Source organism: Tenrec ecaudatus, chromosome 18 (genome assembly GCF_050624435.1).
Source record: "Tenrec ecaudatus isolate mTenEca1 chromosome 18, mTenEca1.hap1, whole genome shotgun sequence".
NCBI lineage: Eukaryota > Metazoa > Chordata > Mammalia > Afrosoricida > Tenrecidae > Tenrec > Tenrec ecaudatus.
The window spans coordinates 40087098-40112212 of NC_134547.1; the positions used below are offsets into that span (position 1 = coordinate 40087098).

The 25115-nt window shown below is 38.8% G+C and overlaps 1 protein-coding gene across 1 annotated transcript in view; it reads right to left on the reverse strand.

Moving 5' to 3' along the window:
• BRD7 (bromodomain containing 7) overlaps positions 1 to 25115 on the reverse strand; it is a 49859-nt gene that overhangs the window by 7980 nt on the left and 16764 nt on the right. The window contains exons 5-11 of the mRNA XM_075536387.1: positions 18206 to 18350; positions 14261 to 14371; positions 6164 to 6348; positions 5176 to 5299; positions 4358 to 4433; positions 436 to 543; positions 126 to 261 (exon numbers count right to left, since the gene is read on the reverse strand). Of these exons, the coding sequence (XP_075392502.1) occupies positions 126 to 261; positions 436 to 543; positions 4358 to 4433; positions 5176 to 5299; positions 6164 to 6348; positions 14261 to 14371; positions 18206 to 18350 (885 nt within the window). The remainder of the gene's footprint in view (positions 1 to 125; positions 262 to 435; positions 544 to 4357; positions 4434 to 5175; positions 5300 to 6163; positions 6349 to 14260; positions 14372 to 18205; positions 18351 to 25115) is intronic.

A 25115-nucleotide genomic window follows, 5' to 3' on the forward strand; every position in this document is an offset into this window, starting at 1 on the left:
CAGATTCTCCAAAAGATAATGTTAACTAAGGATTATTTAATTTTAGGGAAAAAATAACACATTTTCCATCATTTGGAAAACTTTGTAAGTCTATCTACAAATCACGTATGTATGTTGTTATTTACCTGAAATCATTTGGAAATTCAGAGTCTTCCCCATAGGCTGAATAGATTAAATCAGAATCTTCTTTGCTGATATTTGAAAATGTAGAATCATAATGTGGCGCATACGAACTATAGGGTCCATAGTTCAAGTATAACACTGTTGATGAAAACAAAAACTAACATTATTTTTCAACTTACATATCAATCTATTGTTATCTTGTTTTATTAAAGATCACAACCTTAGTTAGCAACGAATGGTAACTATACTTTCTTTTCCTAGCTCCCTGAAAGACAGGAAAGAAAAATACGAACCATTCATTGGAAACCTTACCTGGAGTTACTTTGTTCCTTTTATCCTCTTTGAACCCCTGCAAAGTGTTCACTCCAGAATGAAGTCTTCCAGTGGCCATTCCCAGTTTTACAGGACAGTAGCCTGGTTCTAGAACAGAAAACCAGCTAGTGAGGGCGTGAGGAGTAGTAACTAAATGGTACTCTGCAGAGTGCTTTTACTAATAATGCTTCATGTCACCGACACCGTGACCCTGGGAAGCAGCCGACAACTGTTACTACGCTCATTCCTAAGATAAAAAACCCATGCTTAGAATGGCAGGAATGTAACCAAGGCCCCAAACCCGAATCTTGTCATTATATACGCTAATGTTTTAAAAATCATGTCACTTAATATTTTTGTACAATGAGACTGAGTTTCCTGGGATACATCTCTTTTTTTAAAAAAAATGCAAATCTCCATTTTCTTTTTTATTGGAAATGTACCTATGAATACATTCTCTTCCTTGATTTAATATTTCCTATAACTTAGATGTAGTCTTACCTGTCTCTTTTTCTTTTTTTTTGGGATACATCTCTTTTGGTGATAATTTACATTTATTTAAAATTTAAACTCAATTGTGAACATTTTCTAAGCTTATTAAAATATGCATTCATGATGGTTTCTTTAAATCAAATTGGCTATAGTTACTGAGACGTCATTAAAATAAATGTCTTTGATTTTTTTTTTTAGCTAAGTGTTCTAATGTTAAGATGACTAAATCAGTAGAAAAAATGATGGATTAAATCTGACAATTCAAAATATAGTAAGGCTAAATTAAGGCTACGGTAGGGGCATACCTTAGGATGCCCTAGTAGAACAGTGGGTTATGCACTGGGCTGCTAACCTCAAAGCTGTAGTTCAAACCCACGAGTTTCTCTGCAGGATAAAGTTGAGGCTGTCAGCCCCTGTTAAAAATGTATAGCCTCGGAAACAAACCCTAGAGCATCGGTTCTCAACCTGTGGGTTGCGACCCCTTTGTGGGTCGAATGACCCTTTAACAGGGATCGCCGGATTCTAGCAAAATTACAGTTATGAGTAGCAACGAAAATAATTTTATAGTTGGGGGTGGGGGGGTGTCACCACCACACCAGGAACTGTATGAAAGGGTCATGGCATGAGGAAGGTTGAGAACCACTGCCCTAGGGAGTACCACTGTACAGGGTCACCGTGGATCAGAACAAACTGGATGGAGTGTCTTGCCTTTTTGTTTATTTGGAGGTACGTTTTAAAGCAACAAGGAATCATTTCTAAAGATGTGATCTTTATAAGCCAGGAATGAATGCCTGAAATAATGCTTATTGGGAATATGTAACATAAGCAGAATTAAGGTGGGCACTTAGGAGGAATGAAAAGGATGCCATCAGGAAAAATTATCTCCAGCAATAGCAAATTGAATGTTTTCGCTCAGAACAAAAGTCCTGTCTCCTTTTTCTACCATGCTTCCCTCTAGAAAACACTGCCATAAGCAATTAATGTGCATCAAATATCTGTTAGAAATCACGTATGTCAGGTTTTCTTTCTTTTTTGCTAAGCAGTGTGGAACTCCATGAGGTCAGCAACTGCCTCATAGGAAAAAGATGATGCTTTCTGCTCCGGTAAAGATTTAAACTCTCAGAAACTCAAGAGGCAGTTCTCCTCTGTCCTACAGGATGGCTGTGACTGGTAATCAGCTCGATGGAGTTGGGAATGGCATGCCACTTTCATCACGACACTCGCCTTTTAGGGGCCTCGCTAGAAGTTTGCGGAGTGAAGTCAGTTTGCCTCCAGCAGCTGGAAACTTGAGCTGCTGAGACCTGGTCTCACATTCTCTGGACATGTAGCAGGAGGACCGAGGCCCGGAGAAGGGCCTAATGTTTGCTAAAGTGGAGGGTCAGCAAGAAGAGCCTCAATAAAACATATTGACACAATGGTTGTAGCCATGGGCTCAAAGAAAACAATGCTTTGGGACAGTGAGGACCAGGCTACTTTTAATTAAACGGGCCTCTTTAAGCCCTAGTCCCATTTTAATGGGCAGCCTTACAGGAATATTTTCATAGCTGCTTAAAAGTGAGGAAGCTAGAATCTGTCTGTAGGTTGGAAGACTTGTTTTCCTCTAAGCAACCCCAAGTAGTTCATGGTACATCTATTCAGGGAAAACCAAAATCAATCCCATTGCCACTCTGTCCATTCTGACTCGTGGGAAGCAATGGTCACTCTTCATACTTTGCTTGGTATTAAAAGTTATTTGGATAGCTGTCTTATTTCTCTCTTGCCCCACCCAACTTCTGTAAGCATAGCCGAAGGCTTTGAGTAAGTTTTGATTAGCTATACAGAACTTTGAGGTTTCTTCCTCAATAAAGTGTGACAAAGGCGATCTTCTCCCTAAATCCAACCCACTGCCATCAAGTCAATCCTGACGGACAGCAACCCTAGACAGGGTTTCCAAGGCAAAATCTCCCTAAGACCAGCCAATCTGGTCTTCTGCCCGCAGACCAGAGGGTGGCTTGGAACCAACCTAGAGGTTCAACACCTAGTCTTCTTACAGGGCTATTGACATGACTAAAGAAGATACTGTGTAAAAATAAGTGCCTAGAACTTATTTATTATTCAATAGCTAAATTAGCGGGGTTCACCCCCCGCCTTTCCTCCCTGCTACAGTACTAAGTACAGGAGAACGATGAGGCTTTCTACTCTCGTAAAGAGTTAGTCAGTCTCGGAAACCCACACGGTTATTTCTACTCTGACCACAGGGTTATTAGGAGTTGGCATCAACTCAATGGCAAGGATAGAGTTTAAAACCTTCAAGTGATCTGATGCTTTCCGACAGCACACAGAGTCCCTGCCATCACGTCAATACTGACTCACAGGGACCCCAGAGGAAAGGGCAGAACGGCTCCTGTGAGTTTCCATGCTGTAAGTCTTTATGGGAGCAGTCTGCCTCAGCTTTCTCAGGGAGAATATTCACTTTCTTATCATTGTGAGAGAGAGAAGTTTTCTCCAGGCGACCTAAATCCTCTCCAGCTGTTTTTCATCTCAAATTCATCAAGATCTTTCCTGTTTCAAGGTTTTCTCTATGCGTCTCATTTCCACACCTGCTTCTTTTGGGAAGCAATCACAGGAAACCTTGCAGACAACCAAACTGTTGTCCACCCCCACAACTGCTCTCTTCCATGACAGAAGTCCCCGTCTTTACACGACTGGCTTCCACTTGTGCTCTGCTCTTTGCAGAATGTCAGGATGTCTCTCTCAGTTTTGCACCCTCGCCCCACTTTCAGCTCCCAACACTGCGTCTAGCCCACGGAAAAAGTGAACATTGATAGCTATTCCCGAGTGAGAAGATTTTGTCACAACTCACTTTTACATACTTTGGCTCTCTCACAATGACACTGTTAAGATAAATATTTATAAAACAAATTCTCCCATTTACATGATCAGAAAGCATGATTTTCTTCCCAGATGAATCTTCTAGAGAAAAAATTCCTAGTCTTACATGAAATTTCAAAATGCTTCCTCTATTAGCTCCCTTAATACATTTACCAGGGTAAGTAAATATGGAGGCTCTAAAACAGTAAATTCAAAGCTTTTTAACTTTCTACCCACTACCATGCATTATGTTAAGGGCAACCACTTCAATATTATTAAAGTACAAGGTGGCAGGCATATCAATTTCATTCACTGAAATCTTAAATATTGGCTAAAATTATAGTCTGAGAGCTTTTAAACATCTCTAGAAACGTCCGAACACAAAACCATGTCTACAAATTACTGCCTAAATCGCCCGACTTTGCTGCTCACAGGTATAAAACATTTCAGGGCTTTTTATTTGAACGGTGACTAGATATACAGTTCCTATTCTAGGCTTTGGGGAAAGGCTAGCTGTTGGCAGTTTATCTTGATTTTACTTATCACAGCTGGATTTAGCGGTCTCCCTCTGCGAGTGTACCTCCGACAACAGGATCCACAGGATGAAGAAGTCCCAGTGTTGTTGTCCCATCTGGCTTCCTTCTTTCAAATTCACACTGCAATTACCCAGAGTAATCACATGGACTAAATGGTTATGTATCTGTAGCATGCTAGCGTTTTAGTTTAATAAAATCAGTATTACATCATAATTATTAAGCTCAAACATTAATTTTTCATGCATATAAGTTCTGATAAGCAAAAAAGAAAAAAACCACTTCAGCATTTTAAAAGCACTCCAAAAAACCCATAAAGCCATTTAATTCTGCCCATTCTATCAAGAAAGGAGGATATTTGTAGACCTGGAAAAAAGTGACTTGCCCAAAGTCAACTATTTAACCATCGGTTTTAGAACCAACATGCAAAACAATGTGGTTCCCCAAACCAGAGCATGTATGTACATTTTAAGTTGGAATAAATCCATTTTCCGATGTACAACATACTACCTTGACAAAAAGGAAAAAAATAAAGAAAAATCCAATAATAAAAGGGAGCTTCAAATTTTTGTGGAAAAAAATGTAATTAAAAGATAATGGTATTGTAAAAACTTTTTGGAACTCCCTAGTAGAGGCGAGATTAATGGTGTATTTTACAATAGAGGTATCAGTCTTCTTCCTTGAGTATTATCCTGATGATGGACATCATGGTGGAGATGGATTAAAAAGCCAAATGGGCAAATGTGCACAAACAGGTGAAAAACTAAGAGTTGTACATTTATTTAAACAAACAGCCAAATAAAAATCGACAGAGGAGAAGGTGAGCATTTTTTCATGGGAAAGGAAAGGATGAATAATCACTCACCTGACTATTAACATGGCGCCTGGTCAGTTTTCCTCCAGACTCCTTAATGATCCGGTCGATCTGCTCTTGTTCTCTTTCTAAAGCACTGCTTTTACATTTATCCTCAAAGATATCTCTGTCTTTCCTGAAAAGAAACATGAACACCAATTATTGAAAGAAAAATATCAGAATGTTCAAATGAAATTTCAAGTATGAAAACAGCTAAAAGTAGAGGCCCCTGCTCAATTGTCATCCACTAAGACAGTTTCTACATGATCCAGTAAGGAGTAAAAACAGAAAGACAACCATTAATAGGTAACTTTCCCCTTGTTTTGACCACTGTCTTAAGATTTTTCTTGGAATATTCATAAAAAAGGAACATGAAAAAAAAGGAACATGAGGGGGTGGGTATATATATATATATATATATATATATTTAATAGATAAATTTTACAGAGGAAACTTGCTGTCACGCAAAGAGATCATGTATGTTTTGTTCCTTTGCAAAAGTGCATTATTACATCAGAAACCTCAAACTGCTATCAATGCCGTTCTCCAAAATTGATGGCACTGTGCCCAGGTGTGTGTGTGTGTGTGTGTGTGTTGGTGGAGTGGACACAGGGACAGCCCATCTATTCAGAAAGTAGCTTTAACTGTGTTTGTATTTACCTATTTCAACTCCATTTATAGGATTAGGTAAAGAACTAAGGAATTTTATTTAAATATTCTATTTCAACAAATGCACTGACAATGAGTCTTAGTTTATTGATCTTAAATTAAGAATCTATAATCAGAATTGCTCTGTGAACTATATGAACAATTACAGTGCTTTGTTTGACATGAGACTCAGCACTTATCAACACGGACTTGTTCATGATAGCTATCTCATGCCAACCCCGCCGCTGACAGATTAGGAAGTGGTCTTCCCCAATGACGGGCGAGTCGGGAATTAGCTCCCTTTATTAGCGTGAGAAAGAGAGTTCACCCAGAATACACCCAAGATTCTTACTTTTTATTTTCCTTGTTGGGGCTTCTGATGGCCTGTGGCTCTGCAGCTCCAGAGAGTTCCTTCTCCCTTGACCAGCAGCTGCTGTCCTCACCACTCTGAGAGGTGTCTGTGTGATCTTTCAGCTTTCGAGTTTTCTGCAAGTCTGCCATGAATTCTATGCTCTGCTTCAGGCTCTGAATTCTTTCCTAAGAATATACAAGAGTATTCTTATTCTGTTTGCCATTAACTTTTCAAACAAGGCAGTCTCCCCTAAGCATTTACATTTATTCTGGCATTAACTAAGGAAGAAAACAAATATAAGCAAAAGGGTATCACATTTAGAAACCAAGACAATAAAACTATCCCTTTAATTCAGGTAATTTCCATTTTAAGCGAATGTTTTATGACTATCAGATAAACAGTCTGAAGCACTGAATTTAAAAAGTAAGATTTATTTAATAAGGCATTAAAATTTTAGATTTAAACAAGATGGATTACCTTTGAAATTTAAGAATTATTGTGTATATTAATGTGAACACATGAAATGTCCGTATAGTCTGGTAACCTAAGACTTTGCCATTTTTTTCTTCTGTTTTGTGCAATAAGACACTGAAATTCTCATTGTTTAGACCATTGGTTTTTAACGTTCCTAATGCCGCGGCCCTTTAATACAGTTCCTCATGTGTGGTGACCCACAACCATAAAATTTTTTTGTTGCTATTTCATAACTCATTTTGCTACTGTTATGAATCATAATGTAAATATCTGACAGGTAGGATGTATTTTCATTATTACAAACTGAACATATTTAAACATAATTAAAGCATAGTTATTATAATCACAAAACAATATGTAATTATATACTGTGAAGTATTTATGTGTTTTCTGATGGTCTTAGGTGACTGACCCCCTGTGAAAGGGTTGTTCAACCCTCAAAGGGGTTGCGACCCACAGGTTGAGAACCACTGGTTTAGCCCTTGAGGTTTTGGGACCAATTTTAAAGGGGCAGATTTTCTCCTACTAACTACTTAGCAGTTAATGGAGTAGTTAACTCCAAGAATTCTCAATGTGTAAACTACAGAGTGTAGCTCAGCCTTCTCAGGACCACAAAGTAACAGCAGAGAATAAAGACTTTTGCATAATGAAGGAATCTAGAACCAGGAAGGACTGGTCACTCAAAGTCGAGTAATGTAGCCCAGAAATCCTACTGAGACTGGGAATCTCGCCTCTCATGACAGGTCTTTTCTCATCACACTAAGCTACAATAACACAGCTCTTAAACTGTGAGAGCCTGAAGAAAGGCTGGAAATGCTATTTTAGTTTAAAGCAATGTTAAAATTGTCAATGTAATATATTTTAATTAGAAAAAGAAAAGATATTGTTAAGAAAGAAAAACCAAACATCAACTTACCATTGAAAAACAAGAATTAACAGGTTGAACACTCAAGCGTTTTTGAAAACAGTAAACATATTAGCAAATTTAAATTATACTGAATACTTAGTAACAAGCATTTTTCTTCCATATCATTACTCTTCAAAGCCCTTTTGATCACAACTTAGCATTTCATCCCACATCATGTACCAGTATGTATTAACATCCTACTGTTTGGGCACTCGATTATACATTGGTTTCAACTATTTTTTTTAAATCAGAGTTTTATATAAAGGTTAAGTATGCATCAAGAAAACATCCTAACCCAGGGTTTCAACTATTATCAATCCCATGGACCTTTTTACAACTTCTTAGAGTTTCTTAATAACGCTTTAGGATAAATCTCAAGTGGAAAACACTACCGTAAAGTGAATGAGTATTTTTAAGGATTATGATATGTACTGCCAAATTGCCTTCTAGAAACCCCCGCAAAAACAAAAAACACACTGTCACAGAATCAATTTTGCATCAATCCTACATAGTATCTCCAAGACTCTAACTCGTTATGAAAGCAGATCACATCGTTCTCCCACAGGGCAGCTAGTGGGTTTGAAGCACCAATCTTGCTGTGGTTAGCAACCCAATGCCTAGGCCTACAGTGCCACCAGGGCTTCTTGCCTCCCAGCAAGCACGGTTTCTATTAGGGTTTGGAAATTTCTCTGAATTCTGACCAAATGCAGTTTTTAAGAAATTGCCATTTAATTTTTAAAAATATCTTTAAGAATATTAATGCATTAGATAGGTCGATAACATGTTTAATGGTCATTTGTCCTTTCCATGTATGTCACCTAAACTAGGTCTTACTTATCCCCGTATGCTGAGCACCAGTGTGTTGGCACACTGTTGTGAGCCATCAAGTCAATTCTGACCCACAGCAAGCAACTCGACTGGACAAGGCAGAAGTACCCCACACGGTCCCCCCGGCTACAGTCTTTACTGGAGCAGACAGTCAGGTCTTTCCTCTAGCAAAGCCACTGGTGGGTTCGAACCAGTCAAATACACTACGAGCTCTTTGGCACAGAATAGGTGCTCACTAAATGTTGGTTAAATGAATGGGTCTTGATCACAGGGTTTAGGTACCCATCCTAAAATATGTACAGCAAAAACCAGACTAAGAATTTTTTTTAACGCAGTATGCATAGAATTAATATAATTCAATTACATAAATTCTCTTAAATTTAGAAACAAGGGGAAAATTGAGTTCAATTAATTTTACTTTCAGTGAAATGCTTTCTTCTTTTTTGGTCATTAATACTTGCTCATATTAGCATACTCTTTACTGATCATCACTTTTACAATAACAGAGTAAAAGCATTTGGTTCTTTTCCATTAATAATACTAATTGAGTGCTTACACCCACTAGCTTAATCCTAGTTTTATAGGGCAGGGTAAAAAGGCTAAGAAAAGTTACATAGTATCCTTTATGCAGTAGTAGAATAAACCATTTACTGTCTATACTCGAGGATAAGCCGACATGAATACCAGCCGAGATACCTAATTTTACTACAAAAACTGCATGAAAAATGTTCTGAAAAACTCAGCTTATACACAAGTATATACAGTAGCTGGATTCTGTCTGAAGCCATTATGCTATATTAAATGCAGTATTCTACTCAAGTACTTATTTACAGAGATCAAGAGTCGACATATGCATGTCCATTGTTCATCAAGGTTAAAATTTCTAGTTGGTAGGTGTTGTAGAGTTGGTCAAATGCACAGTGACCTGATGTAGAAGAGAGTGAATCACCATCCTGTGCCATCCTCACAGGGGTTCTTGTCTTTGTGCCCATTGATCTCATCGATGGCCTTCCTCTTTTTCAATGCCCTCTACTTTACCAAGCATGACGTTCCTTTCCAGGGACTCGTCTCGTCTCTCCAGGTTGACACATCTGAAGTACGAGAGATGAAATCTTGCCATCCTTGCATATCTTCCAAGACAGATTCGTTTGTTCATTTTGTAGTCCATTATACTCTCAATCTTCTTTAGCAATACCACAGTTCAAATGCCATCAATTTTTTGGACAATCATCCTTATTCAATGTTCAACTTTCACGTGAATACAAGGGATTTGAAAATATTATGGCTTGGGTCAGATGTACCTTAGTCCTCAAAGTAACCTGCCTGCTACCAACACTTTAAAGAGGTCTTATGCAGCAGATTTGCTAATGCAATGATCTCTTGACTGCTGCTTCCATCGACAATGTGGACTGAAGCAAGATGAAATCCTTGACAATTTCAACCAGTTTACATTTGTGATGATGTTACCTATTGGTCCAGTTGTGAGGGTTTTGGTTTACTTTCCATTGTGTTGTACTCCACACCGAAGGCTGCAATCTGAACTTCACCAGCAAGTAATTCATGTCCTCCTCACTTTCAGCAAGTGAGAAGATTGTATCATCTGTATATCACAGCTTGTTAATAAATCATCGGTCTTCTTCATATAATCTAGTCATTATTTGCTCAGCATACAGACTGAATAAGTATGGGGAGAGATACAACCCTGAAGCATCTCTCCTGATTTTAAAGCATACAGTATTCCCTTTTGTTTGCAGCCAAGTCTTATCATTTTTTAGTTACAGCCAACTAGTGACTTGGTTGTAAGGACACTTTGGTGTAACTTAAAAAAATATGCAGAGGGGGAACCAATCACAATGATTTACATATAACTCCCTCCAAGAGGGACAGACAACAGAAAGTAGGTGAAGGGAGACGGCAGTTGGTGTAAGATGTGAAAATATCAAGCATTCATGAGGGAGGGAGGGTGGCAGAGGGGGAAAATGAGCTGACACCAAGGGCTCAAGCAGAAAGATGTTTTGAGAATGATGATGGCAATACATGTACACGTGCTTGACACAATGGATGTACCGTGTATGCTCGAGTATAAGCTGACCCAAGTATCTGCCAGCACCTAATTTTACCACAAAAACTGATTAAAATGTGCTGAAAAACTCGGCTTATACTTTAGTACATACTGTATGTATATACTGTGATAAGAGGTATACAAGGCCCCAATAAAATGATTTTAAAAATGTATGTATGTGTGAATCACTGTACATTTACAACTTTACAGCAAATAATCAAAATCTGTTAAGAATTTAAAAAGACCATTTAAAAAGGAAGATAAAAAAATCAATGCATCTGAATTATGGTCCTACTGAAAGTTCCAAATCAACAATGCCAAAAGAACAAACAAATCAGTCTAGGAAGAAGTACAGCCAGAGTGCTCCCTAGGGGCCAGATGGCAAGCCTTTGTCTCACTTACTTTTCCATGTCAGGGGATATCAGTGCCTGGAGAAGAACATCAAGCTCAGTAAAGTCGAAGCACAGGGAAAGAGGAAGGCTCTCAGCAAGATGGACTGACACAGTAGTTACAACAATGGGCTCAAATTGAAGAACAATGGTCAGGACAGCCCCGACCAGGCAGTCTTGCACACAGGGCTGCTATGGGTCACTGTAACAGTAACATTTATGGAAGGGTGTGCGAGGTTCCATCGGGAGTACTGCTATTAGAATAGTTAATGCAAAGGTCTGAATGGAAACATTTTATACTTAGTGGTGTTTGGAGCCCTCTCATCTAGGGTGGAGAGAACAGTCCACAGGAAGCTACAACAAGCGATGGGATGGCTTTTCAACAGGAAGAGCTCTGAAGAGCGAGAAAAGGGAAAACAGAGTGTTTTTTTCTGGCCTATCACTATAAAAATACTGAAAATTTCTGCATATTACATTAACTATATTATTTATAGGTCAAATCAGTAAGTTTAACTATTCCTCCAAATACTATGCACATATTTTGGTGTAACAAAGATTGCATTTGTTTGATGTATTTTTCCTTCATATACAAGCATTTGCTGGTTTATAATCCTTGAATGTGGTTTGGTTTGGGATTCTGAGTCTTCTTCACAGAAGTAGGATAAACATCTTAGATTCCCTTTTGCCTCTGCAAATTTTGCCAGGTAGGGGTGCCTATATTACAGTATTCCAAATCTTCAGAGTGAGAATGGATGCTATCTACATTCTAGGAGTACAAGAATCATCAGCTCAAATGTTTTTATCCCCCAGTTCAGTATATCCCGAAATCATTCCGACTCAAGCAGACACCTGGATCTCTGCACATCACATTGCTTTAAACATAGAACCGTCATGGAGATGCTCATCCTAAGAATTTAAAAATAATCACTAAATTGGAAAACCATATGTAACTAATCATGACTAAATCAAACTAATATTGTATATCATACACATTAGTTTGAAATTTTCATGTAGACTATAAAGATGTATTAAAACAGTAACTCTTTACCCATGTTTTAAAACATTGAAACTTAAGAGACCTTATAGTTTACTAAGCAACACTGATAGCAACTTATAATTTAAAAAAAATTAGGACTCACCTACTATCCCTAACACTTCTGGTTCTAAACTCAAAGTCTAAATTTACATTCCTTTCTCCTCCCTGTGCCTGACACTCATTTCTTTTCTTTTGGAAATTTGCTGTCTTTTTCAATCTTTTTCAGCAGATCCAGTCATCACCTCAGTTTATCCTTCAAGGTTTTTCATCAGCTGTCACTCTGCTAAGAGCCTCAGTTTTGGCCATTAACTGCAGCAGTCATGCCACTTGATGATGATGTGTCTAGGGTTCTATCCAGTCTCAAATGTCTTCTCATGTTAACAATTCTGGTCTTTTAAAGAAGATTTTGCATGAGGTTGTTTTGGAAACCACGGTATTTCTCATTTGTGTACTTTGTTGAGTTTGTATGCATCACAAAGTACAAGACTACCCCAAACTTAGATTCTATCATCACAAGGGAAATACAGATTTTTTTTTTCCTCCTAAAAGGTCTAGTTAATCTAATTTCATCATAGAATTCAAGCTGGTGGTTCTTTCACAGCATAATTATCTTGGCCACAGCAAACAAGTTTATTTGGTGAACTTTAATTCAAGAGCCTCTAAAGAAATAATTACAAGTAAATGCCAACATTTAATTTTATCAATGCCAAATGAAAATCTTCCTGCTTTAATCTTACTCTCTTTAATAAATCATTTTCTACAGTATTTTTAAGTATAATATGATCTATTTTTAAAAAATTGCTTTATTAGGGGCTCATACAACTCTTATCACAATGCATATGTACAGCAATTGTGTAAAGCACATTTGTACATTCATTGCTCTCATCATTTTCAAAACATTTGCTCTTCACTTAAGCTCCTGGCATCAGGTCCTCATTTTTCCCCTCCCTCGCTGCTTCCTCCTCCCTCATGAACTCTTGATAATTTATAAATTATTTTTTTGTCATATTTTGCCCTGTCCGACATCTCCCTTCACCCACTTTTCTGTTGTCCATCCCCCAGGGAGGAGGTCACATGTACATCCTTGTAATCAGTTCCCCTTTCCAACACACTCTCCCTCTATGCTCCCAGTATTGCCACTCACACCACTGGTCCTGAAGGGATCATCCACCCTGGAATCCCTGTGTTTCCAGTTCCTATCTGTACCAGGGTACGTCCTCTGGTCTAGTCAGACTTGCAAGGTAGAATTGGGATCATGATCATGGGGTGGTAGGGAGGGGTGAAGGGGGCAGAAGCATTTAGGAACTAGAGGAAAGTTGTATTTTTCATCGTTGCTATATCACACCTTGACTGGCTCGTCTCCTCACCGAGACCCCTCTGCAAGGGGATCTCCAGTGGCCTACAAAAGGGCTTTGGGTCTCCACTCCACACTCTCCCCATCATTCACTATGGCAAGATTTTTTTGTTCTGATGATGCCTGATACCTGATCCCTTCAACACCTCGTGATCACACAGGCTAGTGTGCCTCTTCCATGTGGGTTTTGTTGCTTCTGAGCTAGATGACCGCTTGTTTACCTTCAAGCCTTTAAGACCCCAGATACTATATCTTTTGATAACCAGGCACCGTTAGCTTTCTTCGCCACATTTGCTTATGCACCCATTTGTCTTCAGCATTGAATCATGGAGGTGATCACACAATATGATGTTTTTGTTCTTTGATGCCTGTTAACTGATCCCTTTGACACCTCATGAGCACACAGGCTGGTGTGCTTCATCCATATGGGCTTTGTTGCTTCTGAGCTAGATGGCTGCTTGTTTACCTTCAAGCTTTTAAGACCCCAGACGCTATATCCTTTGATAGCCAGGCACCATCAGTTTTCTTCACCACATTTGCTTATTCACCCCCTTTGTCTTCAGCGGTTGTGTCGGGAAGGTGAGCATCATAGAATACCAATTTAATAGAAGAAAGTATTCTTGCATTGAGGGAGTACTTGAGTGGAGGTCTAATGTCCTCCTGCTACCTTAATACTAAACCTATAAATACATGCACATAGATCCATTTTCCCATCCTCATATATAAATATATTTGCATATGTACGTCTTTATCTAGACCTCTATAAATGCTCTTTGTCTCCCAGCTCTTTCCTATATTTCCCTTGACTTTCCTCCTGTCCCACTATCATGCTCAGTCCCCACCAGGGTTTCAGCAATTTTTCTTTGTTATATTATCCTTGATCATGCTCTACTAGGCCCCCCACACCCACCTGACCACCAATTTGGATCATTTGTTAATATGATCTATTAATGAAATAAGACCAGTAGTGTATTAGACTGTATCCTTATGACCAAAAACTGCAGGGACACAAATTTTACAGGAATTATTATTTAAGAGTTACTTTACCTGGCTAAGAATTTTCATCCCTGAGTGTAATAGCTTCTTTGCAGCTTTATAGTAAATGGTCTCTGGCTTGTTGTAAATCATAGCATTAGTACACATTAGTTTGAAATTTTCCTGTAGACAGAATATAAAGGAGAAAGAGGCATTAAAACAAAACAGTAACTCTCTACCCAAGGCTTAAGATACAGAAAGTCTAAAGGTTTAAAAGAGACATCTTCTTCCACTGTTTACTAAGCAACACTAATATCAACTTATAATTTAAAAAAAATTAGGGCTTACCAATGAAACAAATACTGTAGATTTAAATAGGCTACATTGTCTCCTAAAATTTGAAGTATTTTACAGTAATTATATAAATTTAAGATTTAAGAATGAAATTTTTGAGTGTCTTTAGCATAACGTTGTTGGACAAAGAATTAGAAGAAAATAATAAAATAATTGTAGCTAAGTAGTTAAAAATACTCACTTCCACTGAGTCGATGCCAACCCACAGCACCATATAGGAGAGGGAAGAACTGGCCCTGTGGGTTTCCAAAATTACAACTCTATGGGACTAGAAAGCCCCTTCTTTCCCCCTTGGAGCGGTTGGTGATTTTGAACTGCTGATCTTGCAGACCGCAGCCAAATGCATAACCACTAAACCACCAGGGCTAACTTAAGAATACATTTCAAAATTGTAACAAACATTTTACAATCCATTTTGGAATGAAATTATTTCAGATCCTGACTGAAAACTAGAAAGAGTGCTAAGCTGTCCCAATGTTTCCTGTCACATTCAAATTGAGTGAACAACAACAGTCTCAAAGAGGAGTAGAACCTCAGCAAGTGGAGCAGCCAAATGATCAAAATGGTTTTATTTTTGGTTTAAATTTCAAAGTATGAGCACATTCTAGACAACTTGATCCCACATCATTTTTCCCATGGATGAGTCATTTTCACATTATATAAATATGAAAGGGATCAGCCAGTGTCTTGCTAAATGATGAAATCCAACAACAAAAAATGGAACCCTGTTCCCCAAATAATCAAACTTCATTTTTTAATTAGTAAAGACAACTTGAAACACACAAATGGAATGAGACTAGGTACACTGAATTCTACTAAGTAAGGAAACTGTTCAAATACATAATGAATTTATTGAAGATGGAGTATATATATTCCTACTGAGCTTTCTAGTTATGCTGGTGCTAGATTTAGAAAAACGATCAAAGTTTTGGATTGACCTCTCAATCTGCTGGTGCTAGATTTAGAAAAATGATCCAAGTTTTGGATTGAACATAACTTATTTCATGTAATTTTAGCAGGTTCATGGAACCCCAGGTTAAAACCTCTTTTATACTTAACCTAAAATATTTCCATTCTATTAAAAATTATCAAATATATATTTTGGGAGAGAAAAGGCAAGCGAAAGGAGACACATGATTATGTACGCACATTAAATAAACACTGTGCAAAAGTATACTGAGCTAGAATATTCACCGATTTGACGTCTTTAGGCAATTTAGATTCCTTATACCTTAACTGCAATGTCTTGGGCTTTATGAGGCATTTCTGTAATGGTACTTGGTCATTTAAAAGAACTGCTCTGCACACATTTCATGTAAATTTTTACTTTAACAACTTAATGAGCTATGTAAGCTAGCACATACTACTTTAGGCTATTGAACCTTTCCCAGAAAAAAAAAGGTAATATGTAGAAAACGTATTCATTTTCCTTAATCCACTTTGCTCAAAAAACACCTAGGGGACATATTTCTTTTGTTGCCTTAAGAGAATGCTTAACCATTCATAAAAGAAAAAGCAAGGAAATATTTTTCCATCGAGTAAAAATAGGTTAGAAATATGTTGGGACAACAAAACAGTTCTAGACAAATTTTCACCAGAAATAAAGGAGGGAAAAAATTTTATCTCTGAATATGAGAACATAATTTAGGTTTTTCAGAGCGAGAAAAACATATACAGTAAAAACTGATAATGATAGAATTAAACACCAGTGTTGTTCATAAATCTCAGTGGATCTACGTGTAGGTAAGGGAAAAAAAGGATAAAGATATCATTCAAGTCTTATTTTCCTTTGCAATTACTTAAGGCCCAGACCTTATGTCTTAAACCACTCGAGGCAAAGATAAAGGTAAAGTAGAAAATACCTACACTAGCTATGCTTGTAGTGGTTTGATACAGAGCAAATTTAAAATACTGATTGTTTCTTGCCTTTGCAAGAATACAATAAAGTATACCCTTGGTATCAAAATATACCAAGAGTCTTTAATAATGGACAAAGCTTTAACTGTAACATTAACTAAACTAACTGCCATCAGGTTAATTCCGCATAATAGTGTCCTCACAGGTCAGAGTAAAACTGCCCCTGTGGATTCCAGAGGTTACAAATCTTTATGAATACAGAGAGCCTCATTTTTATCCAGTGGCTGGTCTGAACTATTGACCTTGAGGTTAGCAGTCCAATGTGTAACCCACTACACCACCAAAGCTCCTACTATAAAGCATATACATTATCTTGGCAATCAAATCTCTTTACTAGTAAGTTTATTTTTTCCCCTCGAAGTTGAAGGAAAAGATGCTACAAAATATGTGGCTTCAGGGAATAATCAATTTACATAAAAACAGGAAATATAATTAAACTGCTGTTCCACATTTTTGACATGTAAACTATTCTCTACTTCAGAAGATGGTGCTGGTGCCATTGAGTCGGTTCTGATCCACAGCGGCTCTATGCACAACAGAAGTAAACACTGCCTGGTCCCGCGCCGTCCTTACGACTGTTCCTTTGCCTGAGCCCGTTTTTGCAGCCACTGCGACAACCCATCTATCTCCTTGAGGGGCTTTCTCTTTTTCAGTGTCCCTCCACTTTACTAAGCATCTTGTCCTTCGCCAGGGACTGGTTCTCTTAACATGTCCCAAGTACGTAAGACGACGTCTTGCCATCCTTGTCTGTAAGGAGCACTCTGCCCAGACTTCTTCCAAGATAGATCGATTTGTCCCTGTAGCAGTCCAGATTATCAATATTCTTCATCAGTGCCTTAATTCAAGTGCATCTATTCTTCTTCAGTCTTCCTTATTCAATTCAAAACTTTCATATACATGTGAGGCAATTGAAAATGCCATGGGTTGGGTGAGGCACAACCTAGTCCTCAAAGTAAACATCCTTGCTTTTCAACTCTAAAGAGGTCTTGTGCAGGAGATTTACCTAAAGCAACATTATCTTTTGATCTCCTGACGGCTGCCTACATGAGCAATGATTGTGGACCCAATAAAGACAAAATCCCCGACGTCAGCATTTTCTCCATTTATCAAGAGGCAGGACATACATTAAACATCAAGAAATAGAAAAGTAAATTTTACTCCAATTATCCACTATTCACTCACTGCCATCAAGTCGATAGCAACTCATAACGACCCCATAAGATAGGGTCGAACTACCCTTGTGAGTTTCAGACTGCTATTCTTTACTTAAGTAGAAAGCCCTGTCTTTCTCCCGAGGATTGGCTGCTGGTTTTGAACTGCAGACGTCAGGATCACAGCACAACCTGTAACTACTGTGCCATCTGAGCGCCTACTCCAATCATACTTTCAGTAAAATATTAATTTTATCTATGCTGATCATAAGGTGAAAACATCTTTTTATTTTAAAAGCTGAGAAAATATTTTAGAATACAGGTGAAACTCAGAAATTCACCAGAAACAAAATATAGGAGATGTCTTATTTTATCTGGTTTTCTATCACTGAGCTCATAAAAGTTTTCCAAGAGAGAAACAAATATTTTAAATATCAAAACAAAAAGATTTGCAAGCATTCTGAATACCAAATTTCCATATTTTCCCCAAGTTTTTGTATATGCAGGATCCAAGAGTTTAAAGATATGAAAGTTTAAGTTTGTTTAAGAGCACTCTATCTCTTTCTCCAATCAAAAGAGAAACCATTACAATTACCTTTAGTTCTTCTATGGACTGGTAGTCATTGTTCTTGATCTTTTCTTTCATAGTGCTAAAATCCATTGGATGTTTAATGATCATAGAGTAGCCAGGAGCAATAAAATCAGTCACAGGAAATGAAAAGAAAGCACTTGGGTCTTTTCTGTGAAGATTAAAAAAAAAACCAACCAAACAATTTCGTGATTTATTTTGTCTACAACAAATATACTAGTCTACGAAAAGCAAAACTCTCTAGATGTAGAAAGAACCTAGAGTATGCTAACACATTTATCACTGAAAATTGAAAGGAAAGATAATGATCACTTAATAACAAGTTCACATTATTTAACTAGTTATACCCTTAAACAGAGACCTTTTCTTTTAAAATATATAGCCAAATTAATAAATAGCGCCTCATGCAAATTGGAAAATGAAGTGTCTTAAAACTAACAAGAACTTAGCTTTTGGAAGATTACTATTACATATTGTTCCTAATCATGGGAGAAAAGGCAGAAATGATAACATACACCTACAATTTTCATACTGCTTTCTAAGACATGGATTCCTGGTGGGCTACAGAATAACTGCATCCTTGAATATCTGCATTTTCTCAAACAGTGCATACAATTTCTTTCATATGCGTGCATATAAAAGTTGGTCTGAAGAAGTCTTCCCAATACCCTTAACTTGAGGCTTAATGCTTGCTATTAAAGGTTCTAAACACATTAAAATCACAAAAGGAGTTCAAAAAATCCAATGTGTACATTGAGAAGTTCACCCCACTGTCACTAAGTCAGTACACAATCTCCTGAAGGTTTACTACCCCTTTGTTTTCTTCTGAGAGGTTCAAATATATGTCACTGATTCATTTTCCGTCGTTTCCATACATGGTGAGAGATCAACTTTTCTTTTGCATGTAGAAATCCAGTTGTCCCAGCCCCATTTGTCAAATGGGTTATTCTTTACAAATTGAATGAACTTGGTACCTATCTCAAAAATCAATGTAGTACCGATATATGTATTTCTGGACTACCACCTTTATCCCATTGGTCTGCATGCCTACCTTTCCACTAGTACCTCAGCTCTGTAACTGTAGCATACTGTGTTCTGAAATCAGGGGATGGGAGGCATTCTCCTTTGCTCTTCATGAAGATCATGTTGGCTTTGCAGGGTTATTAATTCTGTATGAAACGATGTAGCTGTTTTTCCCTTTCTGTAAAAAGGCTACTGGAATTTTGATAGGAATCATATTAAACCTGAGGATGCCAGTATTGACACTTAATATTGTGTTTTCGTGTCCATGACCATGAGATGTTGCTGATTGCCATCGAGTTGGCTCTGACTCACGGCAATCTAGATATGACCAATAAAGGCACTCAGTGCTGTGCAGCTTTCAGGTCCCTGGAATATCTGAGTGCACGCTGACAGCTATTGCATTACATCGACAATCCACTTTACTGAGGGTTACCCTGTACTTTAAAAAACACCACGTCCTTTTGAGTAATTGGTCTGATACATCTAAAGGGAGAAAGCCAAAATCTCACCATCATTGCTTCTAAGGAATATTCTGATTTTAAGAGAAATATAGGAGCTTAGGGAGGAGATAACAAAAACCAGTAGCAGACTCACGGACCTCAAGAAGCAACTGGAGGAATAAGAGAGCCGCATGAGTGACTTGGAGGATAGCCAAGCAGACTTTAACAAACGCAAACAAAATTCTAGTAAGATCATCAGAGAAGCTGAAGAAAACTTAAGCGCTATGTCTAATGCTATGAAGCGGAACAACATTAGAATTATTGGCTTATCGGAGAAAGACACAACAAAGAAGTCATCTGCAACAATAGTGAGAGAATTCTTGGAGGAAAGCTTCCCCAGCTTAATGAATGAAAACCAGGCAACCATTCAGGAGGCTGAAGGAACCCCAGTAAGACTACATCCCAAGAAGTCACCAAGGCACATAATAGTTAAACTATCCAACTTTGAGGAAAAGGAGAAAATCATGAGAGCAGCTAGGGAAAAACAAGCAATCACATACAAAGGTTCCCAAATAACAATATGCTCAGACCTATCAGCAGAAACTATGAAGAAGAGGAGAGAGTGGAGTAACATATTCCAAAAATTGAAGGAAAACAATGCAAACCTAAGAATACTCTACCCAGCCAAATTATCGACCAAGATAGATGGAGAAGTTAGAGTCTTCCCAGACAAGGAAAAAGTCAGAGAATTTGTTAGAAGAAACCCAGCCCTACAAAATATCCTTGCTGAGGCAGTATGGGCAGAAGAACAATACTCACCAAGCACAAATAAGAGACACCACATAGAACAACCTCACGCAGAGGGCAAAAAACAACCTCACGCAGAGGGCAAAAAAGAGAAAATAGACCTCAAGATAGCATTGACTTAAATATAGAAAGACTTGAAAGGTTGCTGAGGTAAGCTTAAAAAAAAAAAAAGGCAAAAGGGGCATAGGGAAAAATCTACGGTATACAAACATTCCTGGGGTGAGAACCAGGTAATAAGGCAGGGACCAGACCAAAAACAGGGATGCACATGGTAGACAACTAAAAAGGAGGTGGGGAAAGATTTAAAAAAATTTAAAAAGAAAAGGGTAGCTGGGGCACAGGGCACTAACCCACCCAGAGGAGGGTATTGTTTGTGTCTCCACAGGGAAAGAGGGACCAGACTTCAACTCGGTGCTCCAAGATGTGAATGCAACATGTCAGCGTGGAGTAGGGAACCAGTGGAGAGGTCTGTGGGCTGGCCCCAACCCCAACTACTAAGGGGACATCTGCCCCTCCCCTCAGAAGAATTTATTTCAAAGGACGGAACTGAATCTACAGCTCTGTAAGAGGGACATATCTGATCAGACCAGCACCACGGGAGCAGATGAAGAGGGAGGAGGAGGTAGTGGAGCACATCATGGCCCACCAGGCCAGGAGGTCTATGTTCCCAATTAGAGCTGCCAGTCGACAGAGAGAACCACATGGCCGGCCCTACTATGAGACATGACATCCCTCACTGACCCATAGCCCTACAGGCGACAATATCGGAGACACAGTGAGGGAACTGCACCCGATCGGATCCCAACACACCGAGGCAAAACATTAAGGGGGTGCAACAGAACAGCAAGGGAATGGAGTGGCAAGGTCCCCAGAGAATGCTGAAGGTGAACTTTGGGGCCAGGGCATGGTACCCCAACAGACTGGACTGGAAAGCACTTCTAAAGGACAACAAACAATCCTTGAATTAACTACAAGCTTTTCGTTCTTGTTGTGTTTTGTTTTTGTCATTGGTCTGTTGTTGTTTAGTTTTGTGCTTTCTTGTTTTTGTGCATGTTACTATCCCCACAGGTCTGTCTAAATAAGATAGGCTGGATGAACAATTGGAGGAGAAAATGGGACAGATAGTTCCATGTGGACATGGGAGATGGGGAGTTGGGGGGAAAGGTAGTGGTGGTTAAACCCAGGGACAAGGGAACAAGTGACCCAAATCGGTGGTGGTGAGGGTGTGGGAAGCCTGGTTGGGCATGATCAAGGGTAATTTAACTAAGCGGAATTGCTGAAACCCTGGTGGGGGACTGAGCATGATAGTGGGACAGGAAGGAAGTCAAAAGAAATAGAGGAAAGAGCTGGGAGGCCGAGGGCATTTAGAGAGGTCTAGACAAAGACATGTACATATGCAAATATATTTATACATGAGGATGGAGAAATAGATCTATGTGCATATATTTATAAGGTTAGTATTAAGGTAGCAGAGGGACACTGAACCTCGACTCAAGTACTCCCTCAATGCAAGAATACTTTCTTCTATTAAATTGGCATTCTATGATGCTCACCTTCCCAACACAACCGCTGAAGACAAAGTGGGTGAACAACTAAATGTGGCGAAGAAAGCTGATGATGCCCTATTAAAAGATATAGCATCTGGGGTCTTAAAAGCTTGAAGGTAAACAAGCGGCCATATAGCTTAGAAGCAACAAAGCCCACATGGAAGAAGCACACCAGCCTGTGGGATCATGGGGTGTCAAGGGATTAGGTATCAGGCACCATCAGAACAAAACATCTTACCATAGTGAATGAGCGGGGGAGTGTGGAGTGGAGACCCAAAGCCCAATTGTAGGCCTCTGGACTTCCCCTTACAGAAGGGTGTTGGGGAGGAGACGAGACAGTCAGGGTGTGATGTAGCAATGATGGAAAATGACTTTCCTCTAGTTCCTAAATGCTTCCTTCCCCCCAACCCCCCGCCACTGTCATGATCCAAATCATACCTTTCTAGTCTGACTAGACCAGAGGATGTACACTGGTACAGATGGGAACTGGAAACACAGGGAAGCCAGGGCGGATGATCCCCTCAGGACCAGTGGTGTGAGTGGCGATACTAGGAGGGGATAGGGAAGGTGGGTTGGAAAGGGGCAACCTATTTCAAGGATGTACATGTGACCTCCTCCCTGTGGGACAGACAACAGAGAAGTGGGTGAAGGGAGATGTGGCACAGAACAACATATGACAAAATAATAATTTATAACTTATCAAGGGTTCATGAGGGAGCGAGCAGTGGGGAGGGAGGGGAAAAAATGAGGACCTGATGCCAGGGGCTTGGGTGGAGAACAAATGTTTTGAGAATGAGGGCAACGAATGTACAAATGTGTTTTACATAATTGATGTATGTATGCATTGTGATAGGAGTTGTATGAGCCCCTAATAAAATGATTTAATAAAAAATGAGCTGATACCAAGGGCTCAAGTAGAAAGCAAATGTTTTGAGAATGATGATGTTAACAAATGTACAAATGGGCTTGATACATGGATGTATATATAGATTGATGAGTTGTACAAGCCCCAAATAAAGTGATTGAAAAAAAAGACTGATATAAATTTGGTAGTGCACACTATATTCACTATTTATATTCATAAATATAATATAAATTTATATTATACAATTTAAATTTATATTCATATTTATATTAATAACCTTGGTAGCGCACACTATATTCACTAGTGTTTACTGATACTCCAGTTTGAATGCATTAATTCTTCTCAATGTTACTTTTTTATAGCCTTTTATAGGCATAAGAGGTGATAGAAAGGATTATGGCTTGGGTCAAACGCAACTTAGTCATAAAAGTGAGTACATACATCAGATGAGCTGTACTAAAGGTTGTACTTTGATTCCTGTGGACTGGCCTTGATTTTCTTAAAACTTGAACTTGCAAATGAACAATTGGTGCCTGGCTTTCTCTTGACTGGCAATAATGAAGCTCTCCATAGATGCAGACAATTCGATTCCTGTTTAGTCAATCCTGTGCAGTTCAATCTCCCCCTGCCCCTCCACACGCTTTACTAGCATAAAACTCATGTATCATACAATAGTTCAATCATATAAAGAGTTGTACAATCATCACCACAATCACTTTCAGAATATTTTCTTCATTCTTGTATTCATCATTAGCTCACTTCCTTCCCAAGCACACCTGCCACACACCTAAGGACCCATTAATGCATTTACTCTATAGATTTACCATATATATTCAAGTATAAGCTGACCTGAATATCCAAGGCACCTAATTAAAAAAACAAACTTTTACTGGGGGCTCTTACGCCTCTTATCACAATCCATACATTCCTCCAGTGTGTCAAGCACATTTGCCACCATCATTATTTTCAAAGAATTCTCTTCCCACTTGAGCCCGATAACAGCTCCCCATTTCTTCCCGCTTTCCCTCATGAACCCTTAATAAGTTATAGATTATTTTTTCCTATCTTCCATCGTCCTCCATCACCCCTCACTCATTTTTCTGCTATTTGACCCCCTGGGAGGGAGTTCTAGTTTGATCCTTGTGATTGATTCCCCCTTTCTTCCCCTACACTAATCCTCCTGGTATGTCTATTCTCCTTGTTGGCCCTGAGAGGTTTATCTATCCTGGAATACCTCGGTTGCGGGCTCCAAACTGTAGCAGTGTGCATGCTCTGGTCTCATCCGATTTATAACGTAGAAGAATTGAGGTCATGATAGTGGGGTGAAGGAAGCACCAAAGAGCTAGAGGAAAGTTGTGTTTCATCAGTGCTATACTGCACCCTGACTGGCTCATCTCTTCCCTGTGACCCTTCTGTGAGGAGATGTCCAATTGTATACAGATGGGCATTGGGTCTCCACTCCATACCCCACCCCCCATTTAACTTGGGTATGGTTTTATTCTGGGTCTTAGATGTCTGATACTTCATCCCATCGCCACCTGTGGTCACACAGGCAGGTATGCGTCTTCCATGTGGGCTTTGTTGCTTCTGAGCTAGATGGCTGCTTGTTTATCTTCAAGTCTTTCAGACCCCAGACGCTATGATAGCTGGGCACCATCAGCTGTCTTCATCACCTATGCTTATGCACCCATTTGTCTTCAGCGATTGTGTCGGGAAAGGCACCTAATTTTACCACAAAAACTGCACAGAAAATGTGTTGAAAAACTCGGCTTATACGCAAGTATATATGCTACCCATCCCAGATTTCAAATAGAGAAAAGCATTAAAAAACAAATGAAAAACTAAACAACAAAAAGAAATTTCAATACAAAAGAAAGCAGAAAATCTTAAAAACCACAACAAATTTTGGATGGAAAACAGAAAAGTGGGTGAAGGGAGATGTCAGACAATGACAAAATAATAATTTATAAATTATCAAGAGGTCATGAAGGAAGGGGAAGGGAGGGGAAGGAAAATGAGGAGCTATACCAAGGGCTCATGTAGAAAGAAAATGTTCTGAGGATGATGGCAACAAATGTACAAATGTGCTTGACACAATGGATGTATATATGGATTATAATAAGTTGTACGAGCCCCAACAAAATGATTAAATAATAATTAAAAAATCTAGAACAAATGTAAATGGATCCTAAGGAAGATGGACTGATAGGGCGCTAAATTCTAGCTGCATCTGC